The sequence below is a fragment of the Silene latifolia genome, chromosome Y (genome assembly GCF_048544455.1).
Source record: "Silene latifolia isolate original U9 population chromosome Y, ASM4854445v1, whole genome shotgun sequence".
Taxonomy (NCBI): domain Eukaryota; kingdom Viridiplantae; phylum Streptophyta; class Magnoliopsida; order Caryophyllales; family Caryophyllaceae; genus Silene; species Silene latifolia.
This window is the reverse complement of record NC_133538.1, coordinates 32,376,273-32,388,915: the sequence shown is the minus strand read 5'-3', so window position 1 is coordinate 32,388,915 and position 12,643 is coordinate 32,376,273. Positions and strand designations below refer to the sequence as shown.

At 43.4% G+C, this 12,643-nt stretch overlaps 1 protein-coding gene across 1 annotated transcript; it reads left to right on the top strand.

The window, feature by feature from the left end:
* Positions 1-11,829: 11,829 nt before the first annotated feature.
* Positions 11,830-12,621, top strand: LOC141627809 (uncharacterized). The gene has a single exon (XM_074441027.1). The coding sequence runs from the start codon at positions 11,830-11,832 to the stop codon at positions 12,619-12,621; it is 792 nt and encodes a 263-aa protein (XP_074297128.1).
* Positions 12,622-12,643: the final 22 nt, after the last annotated feature.

Sequence of the window (12,643 nt, the reverse complement as noted above, 5' to 3'; positions counted from 1 at the left end):
TTTTTTTACTGTGTCATTTTCATTCCCGTCCATGTAACTGATGTAAGTTAAATGTAGAAGATTTCTCTGGGTTCTTTGTATAAGTCTAAAGTGTAGTATTAAAATCATGTTAGGATTATTAAATATATTCATCTTTAAATTGGTTTTTAAATTTTTTCAATTTGATTGAATTCATTTTATAAAAAATTAGATCAAACTTACTTAAATTACGGAGTATTATGTTGTCTAAGCGATGAAACTATATAACGTATGTGGAGTTTTAATGTCCGAGTTATGGAACTATCTAAATTATAGAGTATCTAAATTATTACATATGATACATTTATTACTATATTATATTTTTATGTTACTTAAGTTGTTGTATATTAAATCTCGTGCAATTATAAACGGACGACGACCTTAATTTGTAATGCTATTATTATTATTATTATTATTATTATTATTATTTTATATTATATTATGCGCGCAGCTTTCATTAAAATAAAAATAAAAGGTTTACATGAAATTGGTGGGGAGCCGAGAGACAATCTGGGCTCCCACACCCTTAGCAATAGTAAAGCTAAGACGAGTAAAAATGTAAGCGGCTACCCGAGCCCCAGCATCCTGAGATACCGAGAATTTCTGGATCCGCTTTAGCAAGGCAACAACATCCGAACTCAGCTCCTCCAGTGAAGAGAAAGAGAAAGGTAGGAAACCATAACCCGCTACCGCGCACAAATCCCCATACTTAGCACACTTTTTGAGCAAAGATCAACGACAACCCGGCCCGCACAAAATCGCCAACCCGATCCGAGTCAAAGGTGAAGAACCTGTCGGTCGACACACACATCACGCCCGTCCCAAGAATAAAGCAATAAATCCGCAGGACGAAGAGAGCCACCATGCCCATCAACCAAACAGATATCAACCTCCTTCCCCGCGAAATACGGATCTATAGCAGATGTCGAAAAGAGTGTCCCGGACAAGGTTATGCCGATGTTTAACGCCCACGATCAAAAGACAAGAAAAACAGCGTGGTCCCCAAAAACATCCCCAAAGAAAAACCCGAGAGCAAGCGGGACGGGGCCTAGATACCGTGAATAACGGAACACCCAGACGATACCCCAAAACACTACGGTAAGTCCTCCCGTTCATAGTCTGCCCCAACCCCGAGATAGGAACGCGCGTAACCAATCGGAGGAGTGAGAACCCGCCGAGATCGCCATAAAGCAAGCTGGCGCGGTGTCAAAGAGAAAACGGACTACGAGGCAAAGAAAGAACCGTCGTGAAATAAATGTCCGCCAATTTCTTCATAAGTTTGGGGGGCGCAATTTCACTAGGGTGACCTAAAATATCGAGAACTCGTAGTCGCAGTAAAACACTGCGACATCATCAAAAGCAAGGCCAACAGCTACAACACCAGAAGGGCCGAGGAGCTTAGCCTGCAAACCAGCAGACTGCAAGCGGGACGCAATAAAAGCATAAAATAAAACATCTCCCGCCGCATAGACACCAAGTCCACCAAGATGAAAAGGGAATGTAGCAAGGCGCCACTGCCAATCCCTAAATCCCGGCCCTGACGCGGTGACAATACGTTCCAAGCTAGAACGCAGAGCGGTATCAAAAGGAAGATGGACAGGCCCAAAAACACTAGAGGAGCAAGTACGAAGGGAGAAGTAGAGCTTAGAAATACCAGTACAAGCTCGAAGAAGAAACAACTCACATTGCGGGTCCTCAATCCTCGCAACCAAGTCCATTAGCTCAATGGTCTTAGTTACTCTCATCGCCACAATCTCACTGCTAAACCCGGGACAAGTACTAACTGTGTCCTCCCAAATCAGTAACACCGCGCAATGGCCGAGAGATAGAAGTGGGGAAGACCCCTGTAGCCGGCTCGTGGGTCCTCAACAGCCAAAAGACCTCCGTCTTGGAGACATTAAGGTGTAAACCAAAACGAGGGCCATCCAACCTAATCAAGTCCAAAACCTTCCCCACCTCCAAAGTATCACCCACAATGGTGCCATCATCTAAGTACCATGCCTGCAAAGTGAGGTCAAATGTGTCCCGAATCTTGCAAACCAAGGGATGCAAAACCAACGCGAAAAGCAAAGGCCCTAACGGATCACCGTGCTGAACACCCTGACAAGACCACAAGCAGTGCTCCCCATAAAAAAGGCGGGCGGGGCTGGAATAACAAAACTCCACCCAACGGGAGAGAGCCGGGCAACGACGGCGAACCTCCTGGAGCATGGTCGAACGGTCAACAAGGTTGAACGCATTCTGGAAATCAACTAGCAGCATAGAAAGCCCCACCCGAGCCCCCCGAGCCTCAATGAGCCGGTTCAAGGCATGCAAGATAGCCTCTCCTCCACCGGACACACCCACCCCGAACTGTAGCCCATCAAAATAAGAAGATAAAGAAGGGTCAACCATAGAAGCACCAACCTTAGAGACAAGCCGTCTCCAGACCGTACCAACAGCAATAGGACGAACTCCACCACCCGGTTTAACGAGTGGTGTGAGAGGGGCGCTGGCAATGTACTCACCCAGAGGAAGAGGACACTGGCCCTCAAGAAAAAGATTAACCACCCTAGTAATAGAATTGATCAAATCATCGGAGATAGCCACAGCAGCGCCACTCAAACAGTCCATAAGGTGCTGGGCACGAAAACCATCCCTCCCACAGGAAGTACCACGAGGGAAGCTCCGAATCATATTCAAGACCACCGCCGAAGAGGCAACCAGAGGATGATGATCCCCAGACAGAGGAGGCAATGAAGGAGGCGGGGCGACAGGATGCTTCTCACGCAGGGCCACGAGAGTGGCATCGGAGTAGGGGGCGACCCCGAGCAGGAAGAAAGCACCCGTACAACAAAGAAAGTATAATGGCCATCGAAATCTTCCGCCGGCATTGGCGGAGGTTAAGCTACTCAAATCCAGATCCTCATCAACAGAAAATGAAGAAGGACCCTCATCAAAGCACTCCTCAGAATAACCGCACCCCCCCAGGCGCCCCCAAGCTAGTATAGCCCTGGAAATACTCTCCTCCTGATGCTGACGCCGAATAGCAGTCCGACACTCATGATTACTCCGAGGAGCGAAAGTCCTGGGCAAACAAAGTGGTAGAACAAGCAAACGAACTCAGCGGGAGAGATCACAAGGGGCATCAAACACCGCATCCAAGGCCCCTTTTAAAGCCCGAGCAAACCCAAGACGGCACTTAGGAGGAATAGATTTCACGGTGCGAAGGCCTAAAGACAGCAAACGATCCAGCGAAGATATAGACCACTGAACGAGCTCTACACTATCATCAGAAGAAACCGAAGTAGAAGGAGCCAAAGGTCTCGGAATACCATGAATATGGAAGGTGTAAATGCCATCAACACACCCCCGGATGGTCCACAAAATCACCCCGCACATCTTGCTCTAACTGTACGGGTCATAAAACACACCCCACACAACCAGAGCCTCATCCGTCTCAAAGAACTCTCGGCATTGGAATAAACAGTCAAACTATCAGTAAGAGTCTGACGCGTAAGGTCCAACGCACCATCATGCCAATGTCGGACCTGTAAATGTTTCTGCCAAGCTGCCTTAGTTAGGCCCTTACCAAAACCATCCCGACACCCATGAAGACCCAAAAAAGGACAGTGGTACCTCACAAGCTCGGGCATGAAGGAAGAAAAAACCCCTCCTCCTACCTGTGCGGTAAACAATATAGCCACAAAACAACCCACCCGGATGATAACCACAAAACGGGCCACACACAAGGAGCAATAGGCACAAAAAGAAGAGTAGAGCAGCAGCCTAGCGGACTGAACCCACCAAAAACCCGCCAACACCACGACACCAGCCCACACCCAACCAAACGGCGGCAGGAGGCAGCCAAAGGCAGCAGCAACGGCAGGAGAAAAACAGTAAAAGAAAAACAAAAACGGAAAAAAAAAGGTGAAAGAGAGGAGAAGAAAAACTGCTAAACCCGCCGGAATCAAGCAGCAGACGACAACCTAGGACGGCAAAGGATCACCACCATAACTGGTAACCATCGTGCAAACACCCAGAATCGTCGTGGAGGTGCTGCTGCAGTCGTGCGATACTAATCACAGAAGGATGCCCTAATCGCAGAAACCAACAAAGAGCAACCTCAGACCGGCGAACACCAACAACAACCAAATGTCCAGCGTAAAAGAACGGCGAGGACAAAGGTGGTCGATGTTATTAGGATTAACGGAGGGCAGAAGAGAACGGATCGAAACACCAACGAAAAACAACGAACACAACCAGCGACACCACCTAACACGACGGCGACGTGAGGTCTAATGTCGGCGTGAGGCGGTGGTCAGGCCCCCTGCGGCAGTCGACGGCAGGAGACAAGATCAGAAAATCGCTGCCCTAATCGCACTCCCTATTATTATTATTATTATTATTATTATTATTATTATTATTATTATTATTATTATTATTATTATTATTATTATTATATTTTGAGTATTGTAATTAATTTAATTTAAATATCAACCTGTGCATTTTCGAGTATTTTTAACGTTTTAGATTACTTATACATCTGTAGCATACTTTGCATCGGATAACAGTAATTAGTAACTAAAATTATATGCACATCAAGTCTTCAATTATAAACTTATTTTTATTGTCATGATATTGAAGATTTAATTACGCTCATTTATATGCTCCGGTATCCATGATAGCGTCTATTATTACGATCCGTGTATTTTTTGCACGGGTTTAAAACTAGTTCTACATGGTAACCCTATGTTTTTTCGTTTTCTACATGGTAACCCCATTTTCACTAAAAACGCCTTTGACTGGCCATAACTCACAACTACGAGTTCCGAAAGCGACGTTTTTTTTTTCAAATCAAAGATATCATAAAAGCGCTCAATTTGAAAAAAAAAATGTCGTTTTCGGAACTCGCCACAAAGAGGTACAGTCAGTCAAATTTTAAAGTTTGACTGACCGTAATTCTTGCCACGAGTTCAAAAACTAACAATTTTTTTTCTAGATCAAAGATCTCGCAAAGCCGGTCAATTTGAAAAAAGAAATCGCGGCTTCCAGAAATCGTGATTGTGAGTTATGACCCGTCAAAGACATTTTTGGTGAAAATGAGGTTACCACGTGGAAAACGAAAAAACATAGGACCGCCTAGAATATCCCAAACATTTAACTAAATCATCGTCATTTCATTTTTTTTCCATGAGATTTTTTTTGGTTTTTTCTCTCTCTACGTTTTAGAGAGAGCTTTTCTCTCTTTTGAGAGCTTCTTCCAGAATTCCTTTCTTCAAAATAAAAAAACAAAAACCCTTCATCTCCTTGATAGGGAATGGTCAGTTGAAGAACCCTAAATCTCTTCTGACAAATGTATCTTTAATGAGTGCGCTTTATTCGCCAATCTTTCTTTAAACCACTTTTAAAAAATCTTTTAAAACAAAAACCTTTCATCTGCTTGGGTGTGATTGGTCAGATGAGAAACCCTAAATCTCCTTCTGACAATCGCATCATTTTCCCCTGATTTACTATTAAAAATCCATCTATTAAATTTGCAATCATTGCATTTAATTCATCTGTATTGGCCTTTAAACTTTTGCTCTGATCAAAATCTCTTACCCAACCAAACGTCCTTCTCTTTCTTCACAGATTGGGGGTTCTGGGTAGGCTAGTCTACTGGGTGGCGTCTATTAGGGTTTTAACTAGTCTATTTAAAGGAACAAGTATGGGACGGTTTAAACCATCCAGCTACAAGAACTCATCTTTTCTAAACAATTGTTCTACTCATAAATACCAAAAATTTTCTGATCAAGAATCAGAATCGACGGTTATGGATTTTAAAGATCAGTTTGGTCGTTTTGGGGGTGAAGGGAATGGGGGTTTCCAAGATGTGCATCAAAATATCTATAATCATCAAAACTATCATCAACCACATCAAAATGTGGAGTTTAATCCATCTAACCCTTTGCATGCAAACATTTGGAGGTTCCCAAGGTCAGGAGCTGTCATTAATGTGGATCCGGCTGAGCTAGGTCGGTCTAGGGAATTCTGGGGTAATTGTTGCTTGGGTTTTTTGGTGGATTATAGGTTGTTTGAGGATAATTTGATCAATGATCTGATCAAAAAGAAGTGGAGTACCAATGGTGAGATTGAGGTTTTTCGGATGGGAGAAATTTATGTTTTCCATTGTGAGGATATAGATGATCTGGAGGGGCTGCTAGCAAGAAGTACTGTGACTTTTGATGGAGCTGTGATGGTTTTGGCGAAGTGGTATCCGGATACAGTTCCTAGAACTGTTCGTTTTCCATATGCAGAACTTTGGGTGAGAGTGTGTGGCTTGCCTTTTGAGTGTCTTAACATGCATGTGGCACATGTGGCTGGTAAGCTACTCAGTCATCATTATCAGGTTGAACCTTTTGCTGTTTTACCAAGAAATGATTATCTTAGGATTAGGGTATGTTTAAAACTGAATGAACCTCTTATGCCCGGTTTTTTCCTAGCTATGGATATGGGTCATTTATTGTGGATTCAGTTTAAGTATGAGGAGGTGTTTAAATATTGCATTAAATGTGGAAAGGTGGGTCATAAGGGTTCTCAGTGTCGGGAAAGTTTGATGAATGTGACGTCAAGTATTGGGGGTATGTTAGATCGTTCAGTTGAAAGGGGCTTCGTGGTTTTCCAAGCCAACAGCAATCATACTATGTTCAATTTAGATCTGCGTGCAACACCGTGTACTACTAGGTATATCTCCTCAAGGGTTCATTTGGGGGATGCAAGACCTGATAGTGAGAGTTTAAGGAGAAGGGTAAGAGAAAGAGTTGTGAACTTTGATCTGGGTACAACACCAGGGGGCAGGGTTCTTCCTGGGATGAGTTTTGCGGTCACTGCGCAACCTTTTGCAGGGCCTGTCCTTTTTCAAGTGGGTCCAGGTGCTGTTCATATGGGAAATGAGCCAGGAGTGAGTGTACAAGGAGGAATGGGACAAGCATCTCCTGGGCAGGATGTACCTATGGGAGAGGTTCAGGGAGGTATTCCGGATGTAATCGGTCAGGTATGGGTGGAAATAGTACAAATGATCTTTGTGATGAGGGAAGGTACTGGGGTGATGCAGAATCAACAAGGGATTCCTGTTGAGTGGGGTTGGCTGCCCAGGGGGAAGGGAGTAATGCTATGAATCGGGAATTGTTCTACGGTGCATGGGGGAGGATTTTGATGAAGCTGCTCCAACTAATATGGAGGTACAAGGTAATCTGCATCATGTTCATCCAGGTGATCCTTATGTGGTCTATGCTGGGCTTGGTACTAATAGAGGAGTCCTGGATCGTGATTTAGGGATCCAAGGGGCAATTTCATACCGTGTTGAAAGTGAAGTGGAGTGGGCTAGGATGGAGGATGATCAAAGGGGATTTAATCAAACCTTTGATCCACCACCAGGGGGTTTTCCTATTACTTACCACTATCCAACTGTGGGAAACCAAGGAGTGGCTGCTGATGGAGATGTTATGGAGGCTGGGATGGGTGGGGGTGCTGTTGTTGCTGATCATGATATGGTCATAGTTATTAGTTCAGATTCTGAGGAGGAGCCGTTTGAAGAAGCTGCTGCTAATGACACTGATTCCTATCCTAGTAGTTGGATGGTTCATCATGATAATGTGGATACACCATCAAATGAATCTTCACCCTTTCATCATAGCTCTGCAATCAACTTGATTTCCACTTCTGAAAATATTTCAGAGGTCAATGCTGCTGATATCAACAGGGAGATTAACACTGATTTATGTCTGAATGTGGGAGGGAATGCCCTTACTGGACAACAAAATGAGGGGGATGAAGTGGTTTCGCAGTGCAAGCTTGATCTCTCAATTACTCCTGCTGCAATCATTCGTAAAGATTTGGAATTAAAAGCTGGTACCTCTAGTCTAAGACCACTTCATGAGGTTCTTGGGACTGGGGGGAGAGAGCAGAAAGTTGCACAGAAGACTGAAGCTGGGGTAAGGTCTGATTCTGGAGGTGACAAGAATTCTGATGTGGGATTGGCTGCTATCTTTCACTTTCCTTCTTATGGGACACCATCTTCAAAGCTGATTGGGAAAATTGATGGGGTCAAACCTTATCAAAGTATTTCTGATGGTTTCCTGGGTTTAGCGGACTGTTACAGCCAACCACTGTTTGCTGAAGAAAATAAGGAGGCTATTTGGTCTGCGAGGAAGAGGAAGTGCAGGTCAGAGGTTTGTGAGGATCGTGTTCCAAGTGATGCTGTTGTTTCGATTGAGAAGGCTAAAGGTTATCTTACTCAACTTGCTAAAAAAAGGTGTGTCCGACAGAGGAATGAAGAGGAGCAGGAAACAGGGGGAGCTGGAACTTTTAGGGTGTCGGTGGCTGATATGGAGATCGAAGTCTCCTCTGATTCATCAAGTGCAAACTCAACAACTGGTTTTGCGGGTGTTGGACCTGATCAACTCCCTCCTCAAACATGAATGGATTAATTTGGAATTGTAGGGGTCTAAATAATACGCTCGCCCCTACAATTCCTAAAGCTAGAGCGTTAGTAAGCAATAAGTTTTATGATTTTGTTTTTCTTATGGAGACCAAATGTAATGTTAGTTGTATTCATCCTATCTTTAGATCCTTTGGTTACATAAATAATGCGGGTATGGATGCTAATGGGAGCTCGGGGGGACTATGGGTAGGATGGAAGAAGGAGGCAAAGATGTGCCATGTTTTCAGTTGTAGTAACTTCATCATTTTGCTTGTGGAAAAATATAATGGTCTCTTATGGTATCTTGTGCTCTTTTATGGCGCGCCTTGTCATCTTCAACGTAAATCAATTTTAGAAGATCTAGAAGTTCATTTGGAAAGCTTTAATCATCCGTATCTTATAGTGGGGGATTTTAATCAAGTTGAGTATGGAAGTGATAAATTAAGTATGAATACAAGAACTATTAGTGGAGCCTATGATTTTAATGAATGGAGAATTAGCAATGAATTAGTGGATATACCTTTCAAGGGGCCGCGCTTTACTTGGTGTAACAATAGGAAAGGAGCAAAACGGGTTTATGAGAGAATAGATCGCGCTCTTGGTTCAAAGGATTGGTTTGCGTTGTTTCCAAATACGGGCATAAAACACTACCCAATCCAAATTTCGGACCATGCACCAATTGAGATTGACTTGAATCTCACTCGGAATACAAGTAGGAAACCATATAAACTGGATGCGTGGGTGCTCCTTCATGAGGATTGTCTGACTCTTATCAAGGATTTATGGCGGTGTCGGATTTGGGGCAACCCAAGTTTTAGAGTAGCAAGGAAGTTGTCAAGAGTACGACAACACGTTAGGAAGTGGGCTCTTGATAAACGTTTGGCATGGAATAAAAAGTGGGATGATTTCGATTTTGAGCTGGAGAAGGGTATGCATATGGCAATAAATGATGGGAATGATGAGTATTATACGAAAATAAATGGGGAGGTTTGTGAGTTTGCAAAATCTGCTGCGGTGTTTTGGCGGCAACGGGCGAAGTTAAAATGGATGGTGGAAGGAGATACGTGTACTAAGTATTTCTTTAATTGGGTTAAAGGACGGGCTGGTAGGAACTTCATTCTGGGTATAAAGGATACTTGTGGGGAGTGGGTTTATGATGCTGCGGTGGTTGGAAATTTATTTCATGAGTCTTTCTTTAATCTTTATAATCCGAATATAACGCTGGATGGTGACTCAAGGCTGACGAATTTAAATGCCATCCTAGCTAATTTGACGAGGGAGGTTACTGGGGATGATGGAGATTGGCTAAATCGACGGTTCACGGCAAAGGAGGTTAGGTGTGCAGTGTTTCAAATGGGAGCTCTTAAGGCTCCGGGTCCTGATGGTATTCCAACAATTTTCTACCAAAAATGTTGGCATTTTATTAAGAAGGACATGACTGAGGCGATTCTCTCAGTGCTGAATTCGGGGATGGTCCTTAGGGAGTTAAATCGAACTTTTATTACGCTGGTTCCGAAGATTGACAATCCTGAGGAAGTTGGGGATTATAGGCCTATTAGTTTGTGTAATGTGTTCATGAGGATTGTCTCCAAATGTATCACGAATCGATTGTCAAAAGTGATGGGTTATTTGGTGGGAGAATTCCAAAATGCTTTTATCCCGGGCAGGGCGATCTCGGATAATATTCTTCTCGCACATGAAGCTTTACATAAAACAAACTCACATAAGAAGGGGATATGTGGCCGCTATGCTTTTAAAGCTGACATGAGTAAGGCGTATGATCGGGTGCGATGGGATTTCTTACATGCTGTTCTTGTTAAGGTGGGGTTCCCAGTAAGAATCATCAACTTGATTATGAATTGTGTCACGACTGTGTCATATCAGGTTTTGTTTAATGGATCGCCATTGCAGCTTTTTACACCAAAATGTGGATTACGGCAGGGTGATCCATTATCCCCTTATTTGTTCGTCCTTTGTATGGAGGCTCTTTCGTGTAGTTTGGAGAGGGCTCAGTTGAATGGCTCCTTAACAGGGATTAGACTTTGTTATGGAGAACAGGCTTTGACCCATTTGTTCTTTGCGGATGATGCGATATTTTTTCTTCAGGACAAGGGGAATTCTTTTGAGACCTTAAGGAGTACATTGGATAGTTATTGTCAAGCGTCGGGACAGATCATGAATGAAGATAAATCTGGGACTTTGTTTAGTCCAAGTACCACGTTATGTAGTGCACAACAAGGATTAAAACGCCTACGTATTCGGAAGAACAATGGTCTGGGGAAATATTTGGGATTACCAACGGAGTTACAAGGCTCAAAAAAGGAATTATTTAAAGGAATAATTGAGTGTGTGATGAAGCGGATCTCTTCATGGAATGAAATTTTTCTTTCATCAGCGGGCAGGTTAACCTTGATCTCTTCCGTTCTATCAAATCTTGCAAACTACTTTTTATCGGTATTTAAAATACCGGTAAGTGTGGCTAATAGAATTAATTCTATTTTGTCACATTTTTGGTGGGCGGGTTGTAGAAAAGGGAAACCGATTCATTGGTGTAGTCAGAAATTCTTGAGTTTACCAAAAAGTGAAGGGGGACTAGGGATACGCAATATTGAATGCGTTAACAAGGCGATGCTTGCTAAGCATGCTTGGCGGATCCTAGGTGGTTCTGATTCTTATTTTACCCGCGTGTTTCGAGCTAAATTGGTTCAGGGGGGAATTAAGGATGGTGGATTGCTTCACAATGGGGTGGGGAATTTATCATGGGGTGCTAAGAGTGTCTTACATGGTTTAAACTTCATCCGTCAGCATGTGGGATGGAAGCCAGGACTAATGTCGGATATGAATGTTTGGTTAAATAGATGGGTTGATAATCAATGTCCAGAACCGAATGACGCATGCTTGGAGCTTGAATATGCTGCTCTACGAAATCTAAGGGTAAAGGATCTCAGGTGTCGGCAAAGACATGATGACTCTCTTGTGTGGGATGAATACCTAATCCGATCCACTTTTTCAACTGATAGTGCCACACGTATTTTGGCCACTCCGATTGCTCGCACAAGGAGGAAGGATGAACTTTACTGGATTCATACTAGTGATGGTGATTATAGTGTTAAGAGTGGTTATGGCATTTTGTTTAAGGAGTTTATGGAAATAAAAGGATCGAGGAAGGATAAGTTGAGGATCAATGATGAGGAGCGGCTATTTTGTAAAAGGAAATTATGGAAACTTCCAGGACCACATGTTTGGAAAATTCTTGTGTGGCGCATCATTACAGATACACTTTCGGTGGGTAAAAGTTTGAACGTCGCAATATAGACATTGATCCAAGATGTAACCTATGTATTTCTACTGATACTACTACTGAAACAATGGAACATCTCTTTCGTGACTGTCCTGTGTCACGACGATTATGGATGTCGTCTGATATTGGTATCCGGGCTGAAAATGGCGTGCATCTAAATATCAAACAATGGGTTATGGCATGGGTGACTTACTTAGATAAACTGGATGATCGAGATAACAGGTTAATTCGGTTCCTAGCAGTTGTATGGTGTATATGGAGTGCTAGGAATCATGTGTTGTTTCAGGGCACTAATTTTCATCTGCTGATGTTTTTTCGACGATATAATCAGCTAGTGGGGGTGGCGATTAATGCGTTGAATGGACAGAAGAAAGGTCGGGTGATTGATGAGCATGATGAGTCGGAAAGGAGGGGGGATCGCGTCAGCTGGATTAAGAATAGCAATCCGGTTCTTGTCATTGGAACCGTAAGAGCGTGTAATACTATGCGAATTATGGTGGATGCAGGATGGAAATCTTTGGACAAGGCGGGTATAGGGTGGGTTGTTTTTTCGGAGGTAGGAAATATTCTGTATGAGGAGAGGAGATGCATTAGAGCGGAGTCTGCATTACAGGCGGAAGGGATTGGGCTCTTGGAGGTCCTGTTGTGGGCGGTGAAGCGGGGTTTCCATCACCTGGAGGTCTCTTCGGATTGTCTTCAGCTTCTCCTTTTTATTGATGGGTTTCAGAAGCCGCAGCAGAACTTAGCGGATATTCTACGAGATATTGAGGCGCTTGCTCCTTCCTTTCACTGTCTTGCTTTTAGATACTTACCTAGGAGTCTTAATAGCTTGGCTCATAGCGCCATGGCGTATCTTTAGTTAGGTTTACCTTTCTTTACGG